This window comes from Gracilinanus agilis, chromosome 4, assembly GCF_016433145.1.
Source record: "Gracilinanus agilis isolate LMUSP501 chromosome 4, AgileGrace, whole genome shotgun sequence".
Taxonomy (NCBI): Eukaryota; Metazoa; Chordata; class Mammalia; order Didelphimorphia; family Didelphidae; genus Gracilinanus; species Gracilinanus agilis.
Genome location: NC_058133.1, coordinates 58,829,127 through 58,850,292, shown reverse-complemented (window position 1 = coordinate 58,850,292; position 21,166 = coordinate 58,829,127). Strand labels below are relative to the sequence as shown.

The following is a 21,166-nucleotide window of genomic DNA, read 5'->3' as shown; positions in this document are numbered from 1 at the left end:
TGTGCTCAAAGGAATAATAAACTGGAGGAATTCCATGTGAACTGGAAAGACCTCCAGGAATTGATGCAGAGTGAAAGGAGCAGAGCCAGAAGAACATTGTACACAGAGACTGATACACTGTGGTAAAATCGAATGTAATGGACATCTGTACTAGCAGCAATGCAATGACCCAAGACGATTCTGAGGGATTAATGGAAAAGAACGCTGCTCACATTCAGAGGAAGAACTACAGGAGAGGAAATACAGAAGAAAAATTCCTTGAACACTTGGGATGGTAGGGACATGATTGGGGATGTAGACCCAAAAGGACCACACCAATGTAACTATCAATAATATGTAAATAAGTCTTGACTGACCACATGTGTTAAAACCAGTGGAAACGCGAGTTAGCTATGGGGGGGTGGAGTTTGAGGGGGTGAAGGGTAAAGTAAAAACATGAATTATGTAACCATGGAAAATTTTTTTAAAAATAAAAAATTAATAAAAAAATTAAATTAAAAAATTAAAAAAAATAAAATTCCACTATCTACAAGAAGCCTTTCCTGACTTCCTTAGTGTCTTTCCTCTGTAATTATCTCCAATTTATCCTGTATGTATTTTGTTTGTATATAATTGTTTGCACATAGTCTCTCCCTTTAGACTATGAGCTCCTTGACAGCAGGAAGTAGTTTTCCCCCATTCTTCCCACTTCCCCTATTTCTTTTTATCCTCTGTCCTTAGCGCACAGTGCCTGGCACATATCAGATCCTTAACAAATGCTTATTCACTTAACATGTGATCTATCTCTGATATATATAAAGTATATATGGTCTGATAGATCATATATGTGTACATACAAACATATATATCTGCTTTAATAACCTAAAATCCTATTAAGACTTTCAGAACACCTTGTATATTTATCTCAAAGGACTGGATCTTGGCAATTACATGTTGGGTATTATATTTGGAGTTTCTTTGAGATGGTTATCTCTGGATTCTTATGAAGCTATATTTTGATCTCTGGATCATATGGGGAATTTCTAGTTCTTTTATGATTTCTTGAAGAATGATACTCATGGTTTTTGCTTTTCTATGCTCTTTTGATAACCTGATGATTCTTAGATCCTTTTATTGCCTTGTTTTGCAAGCCAGTTGTTCTTGTTACTAAATATCTCACATTTGTTTAGCTTTGGTGTTTTTTGAGGGGAGTCTAATATTTGCTATTATAGCATTCATTTTGGAGTTTTCATTAATTTTTTCTCATTTCATAAGCAAGTTCCTAAGTAGTTCATTCCACTCTTCATCTCTTCTATCTTTTTATTAGGTCTTCCAGCCTCTCATCACATCCTCATGGGTATTCCATATTCTTTTCTGAGGTTACTGCATAATTATTCTTTTGAAATTTTTATTCTAGAATTCCTCCTCCTCCCATATTTCATTTTTAGGAGTTTTCCTCTCATTTCCTCAGTCTCTTTATTTTCCATTTTTTCAACCTTATACCATGAAGGCCTTACTGATGAAATTTTCACTGCTTATGGAGGGGAAGATTTGATTAAATTGCCATTGAGGGCTCTTGGTTATTTTCTATCTAGTGTGTAGTTAGTTTTAAACTTTCTTTGACTCAGTGGTTCAAACCCTTACCTTCCATCTTAGAATCAAAACTAAGAATTGGTTACAAGTCAAGGTAAGGGCTAGCTTTGGGGGTTAAGTGAGTTGCCTAGGGTCCCACAGCTAAGAAATGTCTAAAACCAGATTTGAAACCAGGAATTCCCATCTCTATCCACTGAATCGCCTATCTGCCCTAACTCAGTGGTTCTTAAAAGCATTCCTTCAGGCAAAATGCATGGAGTGAAAAGTCCTTTGTATGAGGCATAAGGTGCTCCTAAATACATTGGATTTTAGGGTGTTTGGTGAGGACTAAAGGCAAAATCTCCATATATCTTTTGTTTTCCCACTTGCCAATGCAATTTATTGGCTTCTACTATTTTTTGCAAGATGTTCCCAAACTTCTGAGATTTCTCCCTGTTTCCAAAAATTATGATTTTGCAGATAATATCCATCCTGGTCCAAATGATTTTTTTTGTATGACTCCAGGCCTTTGGACTATAAAATATTTCTTCTTCCTGAGCAGAAATGATGGTTCTAAGCTTATGCCTGCTCTCCCACTTGGGTAATCCCTGCCTTAGAGTCTCTGAATTAGAAAATAAATATATCTATCAATAGGGATAGGACCTTTCTTGAAGAAAAAATGAAAACTTGTAACACACTTGATATTGCAACCTCCATGAGACATCTGAACAGTTGAAAGACAACTTTATACTTAGAAATAGGGAACCAGTACTGGACTGGGTAAGAGTTCTGGAGTTTAAATCAGTGATTCCCAAAATGGGCGCTACCGCCCCCTAGTGGGTGCTGTAGCGATCCAGGTAGGCAGTGATGGCCACAGGTGCATTTATCTTTCCTATTAATTGCTATCAAAATTTAAAAAAAAGGTAATTAAAAAAAAAGTGGGTTGAAGAGCTAGGACTCTTACTTTAATTATTATTAATAAACTTTTTAAATATAAAAAAAAATTTAAAAAAAAATTAATTTCCAGGGGGCTAAGTAATATTTTTTCTGGAAAGGGGGCAGTAGGTCAAAAAAGTTTGGGAACCACTGGTTTAAGGTAGCTTTAGGTACTTAGAAGTTCTTTGACCCTGGGCAAGTCACCCTCAATTTGTTTCAGTTTTAGCAACTGTAAAATGGGGGTAATAATAGTACCTACTTTCCAGAGTTGTTGTGAGGATAAAATAATATTTATGAAGTGCTTGGCTTGTTTCCTTCCTTCTTTGACTTCAAGACTTCTTTTGGTTCTAAAGAATATTCTTTAGGTTTTGCAATTCTATATGGGCAGCTAGGTGATTCAGTGGATATGATGCTGTGTCCGATGTCAGGAAGACTTATCTTTCTGGGTTCAAATGAGCCTCGGACCCTTCCCAGTTGTGTGGCTTTGGGCAAATCACTTAACTCTGCCTCAGTTCCTCATCTATAAAATGAGTGAACCACTCCAGTATGTTTGCCAAGAAAATCCTAAAATTTGATCACAAAACATCCGACATAATTGAAATGCCTGAACAACAATGAATTTTATACCTGGGCTATTTCTTTCTACCTTTTTGTAGTGCCTAGTTTAGTACAAAAACCACTCATTTAGAAGGCAATTCAAGTCAAATGTATAATCAGAGTCTGACTAATTTCTCACTTGAATAGTTTCTTCAGACTCCAAAGCAATAGTAATTCACCTTTTGTAGGGCAGCTAGGTGGCAGAGTGGATAGAGCACTGAACTTAGAACCATTCATCTTCCTGAGTTCAGATGTGGCCTCGTACCTATATATACTGGTTGTGTGACCCTGGACAAGTGACTTAGTTTTCTTTGCCTCAGTTACTCATCTATAAAATGAGAGAAGTTAATGGCAAACCATTCCAGTCTCTTTGTCAAGAAAACTCCAAATGGAGTCATGAAGAGTTGAGTATGACTGAAATGACTAAACAAAATTTATACTAAAAAGGTAGAAAGAATACTCTTTTGCAGTTTTAAATTCTAAGAGGCAGTTAATAGTTTTTGGGTTCACCTGGGTGCTTAGTTGCTTCTGTGCCTACTTTTTTGTCACTATAAGCAGCTGAATGATTCAAGGCAGATACTTCAAAAAAACCAAACTGATATTTCTAGAGTTGTAGGTATGAGGCTAATGCCAAATAGGTTTATTGTATTTAGAAAAAGAAAAAAAGCACACTTGAAATGTTAAAGGTTTATCATCCAAAAGAAGGACATAGTTAAGCCTTTGTTTCTTCAATGACAACTCCTAGGTCCATGGCCTAGGCCTCGGTTAGCCCAACCAAGATGTTGGAAAGCAGAGTACACAGTTGTGCCCATCAGTCCTAGGAGAGCAAAGGAACCCACCATGCCTCGATTCCGCTTGCTTGGGTCTACAAAAGAAGTAAGAAGAAAAAGTTACCCAGGAGGTTTCAAGTCCTACCTTGGCACACACGCCATAAAAGTATCTTAGGGTTATCAGGCATTTGGCCTTCAGGAGGCTAACCCAGAAAGCCTGAATTGCAGCCTAAAGCTGCTATCAGTACTTAACATACTCTAGGGAAACAATATCATGAAACAGCACCTGATAAGACGTGGTCAGAGTTCATGGCCCTCCTCTTTGGAATAGAATTCTTTCCCCCATGCACTCTTGTTTTTACAACCAGGTTTACTTTTCTTTTATTCTTTCAATTCTTGGCTTTGGATAAACTCATTCTAAGCAACTTTTAACTTTAAAATACTTTAGATCATTGATTTAAAATTCAGTCTGATATAGTCTCCCACCCAACCCCACTCCCCCATTCCCATCCTCATCCCTGTTAAAGCCATGCTCAAATGCAAGAAGATTGAGTGGTTTACCCATTAAGGGAACAAACTGCATAAGGATACATGCTCATATAAACATACTCACCTCCTGAATAATAGCCATAAGCATAAAGTACACGTCCGATTATCCAGGCAAGTCCCAAACCAGAAACTAAACGCTAAAATGAAAACACACTTTTATTTTAGCACCATAAAGAACAAACATTAGGCTTAATGGCAGTTTTTGCAAAGTTTTACATTTTAGCATTTGGTATATTTATATACTTTGGGTATATGATTAAATATCTTCCCTTAAAAGCTGGGCATCTAGGTGTGCCATAGTGCATAGAGGTCCTGGAATCATAAAGACTTGACTTCAAGTTTAGTATCAAAAAATTAACTAGACTTTAGAGTTAGACTTTGGGCAAATCACTTAATCTCTTGTGTGCCTCAGTTTCCCCATCTGTAAAATAGGGATAATAGTATCCATCTCCCAAAATTGTTGTGAGGACCAAATGAGAGACTGTTTGTAAAGTTCTTAGCCCTTTACACTGTATTTGGCACAGTACCTGGCATACAGTAGGCACTGTATGTTAGCTGCTATTGTTTATTACTACTACTACTACTACTACTACTACTACTACTACTACTACTACTACTACTACTACTACTACTACTACTACTACTACTACTACTACTACTACTATTATTTCTAGCCCCCAAAATGCTGTTCTGAAGAAAGAATTCAGATTTGCTATTATATTATGGATCCTGGAAAACACTGGTGAAGGTTGGGGTGATGGAAGGAAAAGAGGTGATTTAAATAGGGCAGAGCTAACTTGTAGAATGGGGCTGGGTGGGCTAGTTATACCAGAGGTCAAATTCATCAGTTTAGACAACTTTTTAGGCAAAATCAATTTTTCTCATCTGAAGAATAAAGGGTTCAGACTTCATGCTTCCTTGGCATTTAACTTGTGTACGGTATCATTCTTTATGCCTTAATCTCGTACCCATTTGTTGCTTATCTTCACCCACAGTGTGACAGATCGGTCTACCGGTGCCTAGCTTTTTCTGTATTGCTTTCTAGAGGGCTAAAAATGAAGCTCCTAATTCAGAGGGGAGAAAGAGGCATGGATGTCTGGATGTGACCAATGTGGGAACTTGCTGTGCTAGTTATTTGTTATTTTTTAAAAATTGTTCAATTAGGAGAGGGCAGTAGGGTACAGAGACAATACATTTGTAAGAATAAATAAAAAGAAAATACTACTTACTGGGTGGTAAATGCCTCCAACTGCTAGAAAGAATAAGTAGGAAGGATACACTTCCAATCTGAAATAGAGACAAATCAAGATGAATTCTACTTCAGACATGAGTCTTGTTTAACAAGTTTTCAGTGGTAGAACATCTTGACCTAGCTCTCTCTCTTTCCCTTTTAACTCGACTTTGGAGAGACTCACCATAAGCAAGGTTTAACTTTAAGATATTTTAGATTACTGATCTAAATCCCAATCTGGTATATCCTCCCACTTCCTGTCGCCACTCTCATCCCCATTAAAGCCATGCTCAACTGAAAGAAGACTGACTGGGTTATCCATTAAGGGAACAAACTGCATATAGGTTGCAAGGGAAGGATTAAGCCACTGGCAGCCACCCAAGAGGGTCAGAGATCACTCTTTCCCTTCTGCTTTGTAGAGAATCAAGGTCTATTCACAGTAGGTTAAGAAAGGTGCTATATAAATTTTTATTGAGAAAAATTTCAGGAATCTCTTCCTTTTTTTTTTTTAGACCCCTAACTTCCATCTTGGAATCAATACTGTGTATTGGTTCCAAGGCAGAAGAGTGGTAAGGGTAGGTAATGGGGGTTAAGTGACTTGCCCAGGGTCCCACAGCTAGGAAGTGTCTGAGGCCAGATTTGAACCACCCAGGACCTCCCATCTCTGGGCCTGATCCTCAATCCACTAAGCCAACTAGCTGTCCCCCCTTTTTTTTTTCTAAAAGAAAATGTTTATTGCTGTACCCTTCCTCTCCCCTATCCCACATCACAGCACTCTCTGATAAATACATACCCATAATACCCTTCCTCACACATATCAAAAAGTTAAGTAGAACCAGCAACTGTGACTGGTAGAGTGACTTTATATAGTCCACCACCTCACTACTGTCATGCCTAATCTATGTTCCAATTTGAATCCTTTGAAACCAACAATGGTCACTATATTTGATCCCCAGTAATGATTCTTATTAGAGTCCCTATGTCTAACTAGAAATGGTCACCATGATAATGTTCCTCTTACTTAGCATGGAAAGATCATGGTTTGCAAAGAAATCAGAGGGCACAAGCAAATCTTATTATACACACGGATTTCCATATTTTTGACACAGCCTTTTTTCTGGACTCCTGATCAAAACCCTTTTAGCTTGGTAGAACCTGCTAGAACTTGTGGTCCATTAGCATAACCCTAGAGATCCCAGGATCTCAGAAGGAAACTTTGGAATAGGAGGCAGAACACACAGGACTTTAGAAATTTCTGATCGCAGGGGATGCAGGGACAGAAACCAGGGTGCCATGCCCAAATGCTAGACTCATACTTACGTATTCTGGTGGGCTCGCTGAATGCAGTTAAAAACGTGGCCATTTTCAGGATCAGTACTGTACATGGTGGGATACTAAAATAAACACAGAGAACATGTCAGTACTAATAGCACAGACTCACATAATGTTTTTTTCCTTTTTGTCCAGTTTGGGTTTACTTGTAATCTTATATGCACTGTGTTCCTGTATATTGCCAAATTAAAACAAATTTGTTCTATAATTTTTGGGACAAATGTAAATATATCTATAAGCAAATACTTTTCACTTGCTTTTTGATAATTTTGACACAGGACTTTAACTAAAAAATCCCTCCCATGTGACCACACACACACACAATTTAATGCAAATTTTCTATTTTAAAATTAAATTAATTAAAATTTTTTTTAAACCCTTACCTTCCATCTTGGAGTCAATACTGTGTATTGGCTCCAAGGCAGAAGAGTGGTAAGGGCTAGGCAATGGAGGTCAAGTGACTTGCCCAAGGTCACACAGCTGGGAAGTGTCTGAGGTCATATCTGAACTCAGGACCTCCCGTCTCTAGGCCTGGCTCTCAATCCACTGAGCTACCCAGCTGTCCCCTAATGCAAATTTTCTAAGGTATTCCTGATATGAAAAATCATTCCTGGAATTCATCCCCTCTCCATCTCCAGCAATTTGATGTTTTGATTACTTCAAGGCTCAGTTGAAGTTCTTCTACTTGTAGCTTTTCCTGAGGCAGCCCCCTTCCCCACCTCCAATTACTATATAGATATATGTTGTTTTCTGATAGAATATAAATAAAATATGTCTAAGGCAGAGACATTTGTTTTTGTCTTTGTATCTTCAGCAAATTGATTCAACCTTTGCTTAGATATTTGTAGCAATGGAAAACTCATTAATTTTTGAGGGAGAGCTAATCTGCCTTAATGTTAACCGTACAGAAACATAGCTTTGGGTCAGTGCTGTCCTTAGAGAAAGGCTGAGTGGTGGGTAAAAGCAATTCAATGCTGGCAAAGAGCATAGTTTTTAAATGACATGATGTAACCTTAGCATTAACAGATAGCATTAAGGACTAATCATTCATCGGATATTTATTGTGCAAGGTATTGTTCTAGGCTTTGATGAGGACTTAAAGAAAAGGACAGTCATAGATTCTCTGGAGTTTACAGTCTAAGAGGGAAAATAGGAGACTACCAGCCTGGGAACCAAGGTAGGAGGCAAGAGCTATCGTCCCAGCAAAAGGTAACAAGTGCCTGAAACTGGGTGGAACAAAATCTTAGGGGAAGTTATAGGCAAAGAAATAAAGGACATCAGTGATGGAGTTAGCTCTGGAAAGGAAGGAGGTCTTTCTTCTGAGACAGAAGGAAAGGAAAAGAGAATGGGGGGAATGAGAGAAGATAGAAACTGGAAGAGCTGAAGTCTATGGTGCTGATCATTTTACTAAAGTAGGAGGTGTTACCATTTGTAGAGAAAAGCATGGAGTTAAGGACTTGAGAACAGAAAACTCTCTTTTTTTGTACAGTTATGTGTTATACCAGAGGGAATCTTCCCTAACATATAAGAGCTTCCATTACTTCACTACAACCCTAGACTACATTTTTTTTTTGGATGGGGTTGGCAAGAAATTTTTATTCCATTTATTCTGAATTTAACTATCAAATAAAAGGAGCATTTCCCACATGCCAAAGTAGAACAGAAAAAGATGGCTGTACAAGAAGATATGAATCTCTATTATGTATGGCTTTGCTTTTGTCTAAATGTAATAAAATCGCCATCTGTATTGCATTTTTAAATGTAAAGTATCCTATAAGGGAAGGTTTAAAAAGCTAAAGGCACAGCCAATCAAGAAGTTAAAGGTATAACCTAGAGATATAAATGTATGAAAGGAAAAAAATAAAACACAAGACCAAAGAGAAATCATTTTGAGTACTTTCATTTTTACCCTCAAATTAAAAAAATACAAAAAAAGATATGACTTTATTTAGAAAGATTGAAAAATATCCAGCTTTGCTATACTTCCATTCTTGACTAAATGACTTAATTCATGTCCTTAAATTCCTGAGGACACTGAAACGGAATCCTTAAGGTCCCTTCAAATTGGAGGGGGGGGGGGAGGTGTCTGCCAGCACATGCTTCAGTTTTTTGAAGTTTATGATAGACAGCATTATATGGGGGTGGGGAACCTTGAACTTTAAGTCAGAAGGCCTCAGTTCAAGTTCTAGCTCTGCCGTATATTAGCTGTGCAACAATATCAAAGTCCCTTTCTCTGTAAAATGGGACAAAATATTTGTGATGCTCATTTCACAGGATTATGGTGAGGGAAATGATGAAAAATGAGTCATTCGAAAATAGCCTTAGATTTAGATCAGGATAGGCTCTTGGTGGTCACCTCACCTCAGAAATGATCATCAGCAGGTAGAAAGGGCCAGTGATAGATCAGAATGTGAGTTGGACTGGATCCAGTCCCCCTGAGGCAAGGTTTGTGTTCCATGATCTTGGCATAGCTTCTTGTCCCTCTTTCTCCTTCAGCTTCTTCTTCTTTTTTTTTTTTTAAATAAACCTTCTATATCCATAATCCCATTGTGGAGACAGAATTTAGTAAACGTAATAACTTTGGTTTCCATTTTCTAGCTCTGCTGGTGAGTTGTTCTCCTCTTCACCTTTCTGCTCAGGACCTTCATTGGTAAAATCTTTCAGCCTTTCAGAGGTGTCAGAGGCCTACAGCCCCACTCACTCTATAAATGGACATTATCCCTCTAATCAAGGTGATAAGGGGAAGGAAAGAGAGGGTTACCTTTGTTTGGAAGTTTTTTTCCTTCTATAAATTGATAAAACTCAATGATGCCACATTCCCTAATACTCAGGAGATACTACTACCATTTGTCAAACAAATGAAGCACCATTAAAGAGTGAATTCAATGACTAACTTTGTAGCTGCCTGAATAAACTGGTTATAATGTTTATAGATTACTTGTAAGATTTTGTACACTTAATATGTTTCATTAACAAAGTAACCTAAATACATAAAGAAAATTCTGAAAGGATCTTTGCCTAAATAATTCATTTGAGGGTAAAGAATCTCCATCCTCAGAGGAAATAGATGTCCCAAAAATCTTAGAGTGATTTTAAGCTCTAATTTAAGACTTAAGACTTTTGGAACACCATATCATCATGTCCTTCCAAGATTTCAGAAAATATACACCACTAGTAAAGCCTAGAAAACTGTGTTAGAGCAATTTTGCTGCTGCCCCCCTGATGTAATCTACACCAGAGTCCTCTCTAACTAAATCTCAAAATGGGTACTTAGTGTGTATCTTCTGTGCATAATATAAATACGAGACAGAGAGAGAATTTGCCAGAGTGAGAAAGAGAGAGAGAGAGAGGGAAAGGGAGAGGGAGAGGGAGAGGGAGAGGGAGAGAGAGAGAGAGAGAGAGAGAGAGAGAGAGAGAGAGAGAGAGAGAGAGAGAGAAAGTGCGTGCATGTGATGCCACTCCTAGAAACATTTTAAGATGCTACTTGTTACTATCCTACTTATGGCTACAAATACTTTTTCAGGGTAGGGTTGACAGGGGAGGTTCCATGCTGTCTTCTCCACCACACCCTTCTCCCTGGGCAGGCACTTTGGGAACTGGCTTCCATACAGTGATTAGAGTTAACTTGTCCACAATTCTTTCCAATTCAAAGCTGACTCACTGAGGCTAGCTAGCTTTCCCTGTTAGTCAGAAATTCCCTATTTTAAATTCTTGAAGCAAAGTCAACACACTTCAGCTTGGGAGCGGGGGTGGGCAGAATTCTGCCCAGTTTCTATTCTTTTGTTAGGAACTGCTTGAGGAATGCTGGGCTCCAGACGTTTGTTAAGTCCTGTGGTGCGATAAATAGTAAGGGAAAAAACAGCAGTTCTTCCAGGGAGACCGAAAACTAATGCTGAGAATAGTTCATATTTATGACATGCTTTACAGCTTATAAAATGCTTTCCTCCAAAGAAGAGATAGAAGAAGTTACTTCTCCCTGTTTCCCTCACTGCCAAAACATTGCTTGGCTTTGTGGAAATTTTCCCCCCTTTTTTTCATTTTTTATTTTTGGTAAGGGATGGCTCTCTGAAAGTAAAGAAAATAGGGAAAAACCTGGGCCCTAAAGAAACAAAAGATGTCAATAAAAAAAGATTAAAAACAAAACACTTTCCTGACAACAACCTTGTGGTCAGTGCTAATATTATTCCTTCCCCCACCTTGTTTTCCCCATTTCCCATTTTCCCACCCCACCCCCCACTTTAGGGATGGAAAAACAAGTCCAGAGATTGACCTAATGACATCCAGCTGGCAAGTGTCAGAGCTGGGCCTGGAACTGGTTTTTCTAACTCCAGGTCCAGTGCTTTAAAATATCAGTTTGGCTATCTAGTGAATCTGGTAAAGGATCCATTCCAAACTTGGCATCATTTCCAAACTTGGGCTGACATTTAGTTTCACTGATTCATATGCCATTATTCCAGAACAACTTAATAAAGCCGTTTTCTGGTTAGGGTGACAAAGCTGGGCACCCAGCACTCTCCCTAGCATATGAAGGCACTTAATGAATGCATGTTGATTTATTGACTGCAGAACTATGAATCATATTTTAAAAATATATTTGGCTTTGAGTCTTGCTAACTGCAGGTCCATTAAAATAAAACCTTAGAGTCATAATATTAGAGCTAGAAGAGTGCTCATTTTGAGAAATGAGAATTTCTTGTAAGTCATTTAAGAAGTTAAATGACTTTCTCAGGGTCATATAGTTTAAGAGGCAGAGTTGAGATTTGAACTCGGGGCCTCCATCACACATCATCATATCTGATTCCTTCCCAAATGGCAGATAAACATTCAATCTTATATTGTGGTAGCCAAATGTTTTAGTCTTCCTTCTTTTCCCCTGTCACAATATCCAACAGTAACATGTCCTTGCAAAAGTTATCACCTATCTCCCATCCTCCCCCTTTGAGAGTCAGAGGTTCTCTTTCACCTGTAAAAAGGACCAACTGAAACCCTTCACTTACCTCTACCTTGTACTTCTTACGGGCTTTGCCAACATTGATGGCAAGATGAGTGACCAATATGAAACTGGCAGCCCCAGTGAGCACAACGAAACCATATTCCTTTGAGAGGACTGCCATCTTGGCACTGCGGGAGAAAGAGCACAGCATTAGGATGCAAAGGACAACAGTTCGGTTCTCTGTGTAGTTGGAAGAGGCACTGGGGAGGGATAAAAGAAGCAGTACTTGTTCTGTGACTTTTATTAGAATTGCCTGAGTGGTGCTGAAATATCAAGAAACTTGTCCAGGGCCACACAGCCAAGATGAGGGAGACAACTGAGGTCTTCCTCCGATTTCGATTCTCTATGCACTATGTAATGCTGCCTCTCCCTTATTTTACTAACGAGGCTGAGACAACTTAAATGATATCATATGATGTTGTATATACTATGATTCCCTGAGGTGGTGTATTCTACCCCTACCAAAATGGATGGTGGTCACTTCAAAGAGAATGTTGGATTTGGTGTCAGGAGACCCGATTCAAATTCTGCTTCAGATACTAATTCTGTGACCCTGGACAAGTTATTTAACCTTTATCTGCCTCAGTTTCCTCATCTGTAAGATACGGATAAAAATAGCACTTAGAGCAGTGATTCCCAAAGTGGGCGCCACCACCCCCTGGTGGGTGCTGCAGTGATCCGGGGGAGCGGTGACAGCCACAGGTGCATTTATCTTTCCTATTAATTGCTATTAAAATTTAAAATTTCCAGGGGGCTAAGTAATATTTTTTCTGGAAAGGGGGCGGTAGGCCAAAAAAGTTTGGGAACCACTGACCTAGAGGATTGCTGTGAGGACCAAAGAAGAGAACAGGTATAAAGTAATTTGCAAATGGAGATATAAATTCTATTTATGATTATTATCAACTTCCATAAGGTCAGGGATTGTATTTAACTTAAACATTTTTTCTTTTCCCCCAGTGCTTAGCATAGCACTCTGCACCAAGTAAATACTTTATAAATGATTATGGGTTATGTCTTTTTTTTTTTTAAACCCTTAACTTCCATCTTGGAATCAATACTGTGAATTGGCTCCAAGGCAGAAGAGTGGTAAGGGCTAGGCAATGGGGGTTAAGTGACTTGCCCAGGGTCACACAGCTAGGAAGTGTCTGAGGCCAGATTTGAATCCAGGACTTCCCATCTCCAGACCTGGCTCACTCTCCACTGAGTCATCTAGCTGCTCCTATGTCTTTGGACTCTAACTTGAAGTGTTGCCTTGTCTTGTCTCTTACTTACCCTTCCTCAGAACCCTGATAATATTTAATTTAATCCCCAGTTTTCCCCCATAAGAGAAGGGACTAGGCAAAACAAAATGCAGATTCTCCTAGAGTTTCCAATTGACTATACATGAAAGAGGCAGAAGGAAACATTCAGATACTCATGAAAATTTCCCAGGATTGGACAAATGGTAAAATCCAGAAAAAGCCAGAAAAACCTGGCTTTTCATGAAGGAAGAAGAGTTTTGTGGGGTTGTTTAGACAGAGGTTCACCTGGATTGTGTCTTACACAGAAACTCAGTCAGAAAAGCTCAGCTTCTAAACAAAACACAGAAATGCAGAAGGCTCTGCCTGCCCTGCCCCCAAGTGATGGCCAGGTGCCAGCAAGGCCCAAGGCTGGCAGTGCTGCCCTACCATGACTCTGCAATTAGCAGCTAAAGCCATCAGAGGCCTCCTCAGCAAGGCCCAGAGGCAGAAGAAAAAAGGTAGCTGGCCCTTTCCCAGCAAGCTTTTTGATAGATTCCAAAATTTAGAAAATAAGTTAGGGAATAAAAAGATAATTCGTGCGACAGTTATTAACATAATACTATCAGGTCCAATTTTTATAGCACATTGAAGTTCCAAAGGCAGGATCTGCTTATGTACACATACATGCACACACACAAATATGTTAATAAATTTTATTTAGAGAAGGGGAGGAGGGAGGCAAGAAGGGAGACAGAGAGAGAGAAGGACAGACATATAAGGACGGAGAGAGATAGACATTTCCCTCTGTGCATAATTATCTCCCTTTAATGCTCAGAACAGCCCACATGTTATCTTCCCATCTTAAAAATGAAGACAGGGTCAGGTTCAGAGTCATTTCCCAAGTTCACACAGATGGTAAGCGATGGAGTCAGGACTCAAATTCAGTTCTGATAACAATTCTGACTAGCAACAAATATCACATTACAAAAAAAAAAAAAAAAAGAATCCCTACACTCCCCTCTCCCCCCAAAATGATGCCTTGTAGGCAAAATAGTTACAATTTCTCTGCGCACATGCTTTGAGCTATTCCTTTACCTAGAAGTAAGCAAGTTTGCTTCATTCTACTTCAAGTTTGCAAACGAACAATATAATCACATTCCAAGTCACATTATCTAATTCTAGCAATTCTTTTTTTTTTTTTTTTAAACTCTTGCCTTCCATCTTGGAATCAATACCCGGTATTGGTTAGAAGGCAGAAGAGCAGTAAGGGCTAGTGTAATGTAGATAATTCTGTATACTACACTAGGCAATGGGGGTCAAGTGACTTGCCCAGGGTCACACAGCTGGGAAGTGTCTGAGGCCACATTTGAACCTAGGACCTCTTGTCTCTAGGCCTGGCTCTTAATCCACTGAGCCACCCAGCTGCCCCCTAATTTTATAAATTCTTAAGTGGCCACTATGTGCAACATACTATGTTAAGCAGGCCACGTTGTGTAGTGGGTACAGAGTTAGACTTGAAGTTAAATTAACCTGGGTTCAAATCCTGTCTTATTTACTAGCTATGGGACCCTTGGCATGTCACTTAACCTCTAAGCCCCGATTTCCTCATTTATAAAATAGAAAAAAATGAAGATTTCTATAAAATAGAAAAAAATAAAGATTTCTAAGCAGTTCTCTCAGGAACTTTGATTCCTCTGGGGGTTTATACTATGTACAATTGTAATACACAAAAACTGAGGCAGGCAAGAATACTAATTAGAGTAGGGGAAGTCAGAGAAGGAAGTCAGAATAAGTAGGAAGGCTAGTTTAGCCTTAAAGGCAGACAAGGAGAGGTAGAAATATGGAAGGATTACAGTTACAGATATTTTCAGTGGTTTTATCAAATGCATAGAATTGGGGCAGCTAGGTGGTACAGTGGAAAGAGTGCCATGGCCTGGAGTTGGGAGGGCTTCGATTCAAATCTGGCCTCAGATACCTTCTAGATGTTTGATCTGGGGCAAATCACTTAACCAGGAGTGGCCACCCCTTGCCACTTTTCTGTCTGTCTTCATACTAAGACAGAAGGTAAGGGGTTTTAGACAACAATAATAACAAAAACAAAACAAAAAACCAAATGCATAATGTTGGGAGACAAGAGTAGAGTGCAGGAAAAGAAGGGCTCACAGTCCAGTTTGTCTGGAATAAAATTTATTAAGGGGAAAAGTATGAAATAAGTTCTGGGAAGGTCAAATCATAGGATTAGAGCTGGAAGAGACCTTAGAGTGCATTTAGCCCAACCTTTTACAGAAGGGAAACTGAGGAGGTTAAAAGATTCACTCAAGATCACACACAGGCAGGGGGTGCTGGAGGCTAGATGTGACCTCCATTACTGAGTCCAAATTCAGGATTCTTTCCATAATACATTGTGTCTAAATGAAGACTAAATTGTTGGGCCCTTAAATACTATGCTAAGACATTTGCATTGTAGCCTAAAGAATATAGAATTGTTAAAGATTTCTAAGCATGGGGACGACACAGTTCTAAGGAATATTATTTTGGTGAAAGTGTGGAGAATAAGTTGGGGAGGGAAGACTACTAAGTGAGAAGAAAACAACAGAAGGCTTTAATCCATAATCAACTCTAGCCAACTTGAAATCATTGTATAACCCAGAGAAAAATAGTCTGAAGAACAAAAGGGTGCGAATTTTTTTTAAACACATGCTAGGAGTTGGGAAGGCAAGTATCCTTAGAATAGGCATTGAATACTCAGGAAATCTCTGTACAAATGCCACTAGTTGATTTCCACTAGTTTGATATTTACTTGGGTTAATAAGTTCCTTCTTAAAATGCAAATGGTTTTTGGAAGGAACAAAAGTCCCAACACCGCATGAATTATTCAATCTTTTTTAATGGGAGCTGGGTTGGGAATTTTGATTGGAAAAAGTAAAGGAGGCAGGAATAATTTTAAAGCAGAGGAAACACTCTCTCTCTCTCTCTCTCTCTCTCTCTCTCTCTCTCTCTCTCTCTGTCTCACACACACACACACACACACACACACACACACACACACACCTCAATTGGGTAAAAGAGGTGGGTTTGGTGGGCAGAGGGCAATATGAAAGAATTTAATCAGACATTTAAGGTTATATGCAGAAACAAAGACAAAAACCCCAAATCATCCCTGTGCTCAATGAGTTTCTGTTCTATTAAACATTTGGAAGTCAGGCACAAAATATAGAAAGCTAGATGGTAAAAGACAAACCTTGCCTAGCCAACTGGTGATGGTAGCTGTGCTAAGTGCCCCATCAAAAAGAAAAATCCCCTTGCTATGACTGTAAGATCCAGGGCATTATATAGAGCAGGATATAGAGAACTGCTGGTTTAGCTAGACCATTCAAGGTGAACTTCAGGAATCATTCCCATTTTGAATGTTTTTAAATATCTGGAAGATTAAAAGTATCCATGGTTATTGAGAAAAATAGCTGAGAATAAAGCACACATTGTAGTAAATGACATCAAATCTACCTTGTTTAAAAGTATTTCAAGGATCTCTGAATTAGCTGGAATGGCTATTCCCTCCACAGACACAGCAGGTCCTCTGAGTCTCAGTGGGTAGTCAGCATGATTTATTGCTGTTGGAAGAAAGGCCAACTCTCTAATTATGAGCCTTTCTGAGCTTAGCTAGGTTTAGCCATAGAACCAATCACTGGGCCTATATGAGAAGACTCCCCAATTGAGAGGAAACCAGCAATTATTATGTGCGAGGCACTGTTCAAAGAGTTCCAGATATGAAATAGTCCCTGGCTTCAAGAAGTTCACTTTCTCCGCGGGCATTATAAACTCAGGGTCATCTATGCGCTATCAGGAGTAAACAGTTAGGTTTTTGTGGAGTCTACCCAACACTTTTAAAAGATACATGGTTAGTGGAGAAATGGTGAGGGATGATGGGAAACAAACAAAAAACCTCAAGCATTGCACAAGTTTATTCTGGGTTTAAAATAATCTGATCGCTATTTGCCAACTTCTTATCCCCTGGCATTCACAACCACTCCTTAGAGAGTACTCATCATAGAGTTAATAGATATCTTAGAGCCAAACGACTTGGGTTTGAGTAGTTGATAAAACAGTCACAAAGCTACTCCCTTTGGGTGTGAAATAGTCTTTCCTTTTCCTGGGTGTATCATGCATTTTGCCATTTTTGGGTGGTTTTTTTTATTAGTCATAAGATTAAGACCTCCTTTAGGACAGGGACTTTGTCCCTTGGTCTTTTTTTTTTTTTAATTTAAATTGAATGTTTGAAAGGAGGGTGTTGTTTAATTAGCAGGTACTTTGCAGAAACAATATTTCATATTATGCAATAACTTAGAATTGTATTGCTGGGAGACAAAAGTAGAATGCCTTGAAAGGTTATATTGGATTATAGATTTTGTACTAGATGAGACTTTACTTAATCCAACCCTCTGATTTTAAAGATGAGAACACTGAGGCAGGGAGATGAATGGATTTGCTCAAGGGCCACACATAGAAATTGGCAAAGTTGTGTTTTAAATTTTGGTTCAGTGACTACCAAGTTAAGTACTCTTGAGTTTTCATGTAAAGACTGGATAATCACTTCCAGATTTGTTATAGGGGAGATTTCTTTCTGATATGACTGATAGATGGCTTCTCAAGTCCCTTCCAACTCTTAGATTCTATGTTCTGAGTTGTGATGATGCACAACATTCTCTAAAAAACTCAATTGGAGTATCACACTTACAAACAAATAATTAGCAATCAAGCAGTGTAAAGTATATAAAAAAAAGCATGATTCAAAAAAGAATATGGACTTGTCATGCGTTGAAAGCAAAGGACAACAGATAAAGAGTGAGGATGAGGACTTAAGTGAGAATCTGAGAAGTTTAGGTAGGTCCTTTGTGGTGCCCTTATGAGATTGCATGAATGGGTATGGAATGGCCCATTGTAATCTTCATCATTGCTAGGAATAACCAACTGCATGTCCATTTAAACCTCATCTAAGGAGTTGAGGGTTTCATAACATCAACCTTAATGAACAATGTTATAGTGAAGATCTAAAATCCTCTTAGAATTTTTACTACTCTAAGGACTCATGATAGGTAAAGAAAGAAATGGAGTGGGAAGAACATCTGAAGGAGGTGAAGAGGTAAAAGGACCAGGATAATATAATAAAGCTGAGGAAGATATAGGTAGTCACAGAATTATATAATTTTAGAGCTGGGTGGCACCTTAGTAGCCATCTAGTACAACCTGTAAGTGAAAGAGAATTCCTTTTATAATATAATTGACAAGAAATAACTTAAGCTTGGAGGTCTCTGACAAAGGAAAGACCCTTCATTCCCTGAGGGAATCCATTCTACTTTTGGATAATCCTAGTTAGAGAGCTTTTCCCTGCATGGAGTTTTACCTCATTTCTTTGCAATTTCTACCTGATGTTCCTAAATCTGTCCTTTGAAAAATAGAAGAAATCAAATGCCTCTTTGACATGAAGGCCCTTCAACTATTTGAATATAGGTTTAATATTACCCCTCTCCCTATCTCCAGTCTTGTCTTCAGGCTAAATACCTCTAGATTCCTTTAACTGAACCCTCATATAATTTATCATTCTGGTTGCCCTCTAGTTTATCAATGTTCTTAAAATGTGACACCCCAAACTGAACCCAATACTATCTATAGATATGGTCTGGCTAGGGCAAAGTACAACAAGACTATTTACCTCCTTATTCCTTATGTTGCTCTTCATGGAACCCCACACACTGCATTAGCTTGACTGGGTCCCCCTAGAACAGTGATAGGCCTGCAGGCCAGATGTGGCCCCCTAAAATGTTCTATCCAGCCTCAGGACATTATTCCTAATCTGATGAATACAATGAGTAGGCTACAATACAATGAAACTTCAAAAGAGTTGCCTTAGAAACAGAATGACAGATAAGCATTTCCTTTCCTTTGGCCCCCTCTTTAAAAAGTTTGCCCATCACTGCCCTAGAACACTGTTGATTCATTTTGAGTTTTCAGCCCACAAATCCTAGCACCCCTGATCTTCCTCTCCATCCCCAAACTGTCTAGCCATACTTTCCTATCCTGTACTTGAGATTTTTTTAAACATAGTAAATGAATGGTTTTATATTAATCTCTATTAAATTTGTCTTGTTTCAGCCCAATATCAAGATACCGTTGGATACTGACATCCAGTGTATCTAGATATCCCTACAACTGCATATCATCTATCCATTTAATAAGCAGACCACCTATATATCCTTAACCAGATCATTGATAAGAATGAACAGCATAGGGTCAAGTACAGTTCTCAATAATATTCCACTAGAAATCTTCCAAGTTGACATCCAATTAAAGACTTCTTTGGAGCTGACCGTCTAACTAGTTCTGAATTTATCTAGTATTCTGTAACCCATCTTATCTTACTCCATCTTGTGCATAACAGCATGAGACTTTGTCAGTAAATTCTAGCATGACTACAACATTCCTATACTTTTCCAGCTTAGGAGCCCTGTCAACAAAGTTTACTAGTCTGGAGAGATCTAGTTAGGTTGAAGGCATTCTGATTCTTTGGGAACATTACTTTCCCTCCCAGATAGTCATTAACCACTCCTTTAATAATAGTCTATGGGGAAGCTGGGTAGCTCAGCAGATTGAAAACCAGGCCTAGAGATGGGAGGTCCTAGGTTCAAATATGACCTCAGATGCTTCCTAGCTGTGTGATCCTGGACAAGTCACTTAAACTCTACTCCCTAGTCCTTACTGCTCTTCTGCCCTAGAACCAATTCGAAGTATTGATTCTAAGATGGAAGGTAAGGGTTTTTTTTTTTTTAAATTATACTCTAGAATTTTTCCAGGTATCAAACTCAAGTTCATTGACTTATACTTTTCTGATTCTATTTTTATTCTTTTTTTGAAAAATTAATAAACATTTGTCCTTGATCAAGAGCAGTACCTTTCCCATTCACAAAGACCTTTGTTGATTGTGATGATCTTTGAATCACAACTGTTAAATACCATGATGTGGTTAGGAAAATAAAATCTTTGGGTAGAATTTAGTAATTAAGAGCCAATTAAGCTGGAGAGGGTTAAGTATTGAGGGTCCTAAAGAAGTAGAGATATTAATAAATCTCCTTAACTAATTTTCCTAAATTTCAACATTAGCTGGTTCTTCTTTCCATCTATTCTTTGACTCATCAGTCAAGGCCCACTTTCAGTCTTCTCTCTTATAATCCTAATCCCCAAATCCAAATTGATCTCTACCTCCTCTGAATTCCTTCACTATTTGCCTATTACCCATTTGGCATAGAAAAGTTTCAAGGAAAGTAAAAAAAAAAATAAATGCAAATAATGAGAAGTGCCTGATTTCTTTGTAACTAGTCTATAAGTTCCTTGAGGGCAGGATCTCCATTTCTTATACTTCTCTGTATCCCACTTCATGCTTTGTATTCAGAAGGTACTCGAATATTTGAAGAGAAGACAGTTATTGATACAAAGGTCAAGCTTCGGCCAAAGGGAAAGACTTTTAATCAGGTCTGAAATAAGATGGGTAAAGCCTGGACTTTGCCTTTTCTACTTTGGGCATTCCCCCAGTAGTTGGCAAAGAGGAGAAACCTTCTGAGCTAGGAAGGGTGGAGCTAATCACACTAAGTCTGCTAAAGGTTATTTTGTTTGGCAAATGCTTGGTTTGGCCAGCCCTTCCCAAAGTACACCTGTCAGTTACTTCTTGCTCAACTGGGGTGGGGGATGCTCAAGAAAATAACTTTTTACTGTTAGTATAGTCATAGGGTCACAGATTTAGAATTTAAAGGGATCTTAGAGAGTATTCAATCCTCTCATTTTATAGATGAGAAGACAGGAATCTAGAAAAGTTAGTAGAGTTGAGATTTGAATCTGGGGACTGACTCAAAGTCCAGTTCTCTTTGCTTTGAAGGATTTGTAGTTTCAAAGGTATTCATCTTCCATTTAATACAAATCACATGCCCTCCATTCCTTA

The 21,166-nt window shown here is 38.6% G+C and overlaps 1 protein-coding gene across 1 annotated transcript; it reads right to left on the bottom strand.

The window, feature by feature from the left end:
• Nucleotides 1-3,694: 3,694 nt before the first annotated feature.
• Nucleotides 3,695-12,123, bottom strand: MGST3 (microsomal glutathione S-transferase 3). Its single transcript, XM_044671678.1, has 5 exons — nt 11,964-12,123; nt 6,955-7,028; nt 5,633-5,690; nt 4,468-4,540; nt 3,695-3,949 (listed from the first exon to the last, which is right to left on the bottom strand). Exons 1-5 carry the CDS (start codon nt 12,108-12,110, stop codon nt 3,813-3,815), a joined length of 489 nt encoding a protein of 162 aa, XP_044527613.1. The 5' UTR covers nt 12,111-12,123; the 3' UTR covers nt 3,695-3,812.
• Between the last annotated feature and the right edge of the window lie 9,043 nt (nt 12,124-21,166).

Bases quoted from the DNA above. Each gene is read 5' to 3' on its own strand.
- MGST3 (XM_044671678.1), bottom strand. From the start codon at position 12,110: ATGCTGTGCTCTTTCTCCCGCAGTGCCAAGATGGCAGTCCTCTCAAAG. The intron at 4,541-5,632 runs GTAAGTAGTATT...TTTTCATTTTAG, and splicing joins TTGGAGGCATTTACCACCCA to CGTTTAGTTTCTGGTTTGGG. The intron at 3,950-4,467 runs GTGAGTATGTTT...CTTCTTTTGTAG, and splicing joins TTATGGCTATTATTCAGGAG to ACCCAAGCAAGCGGAATCGA.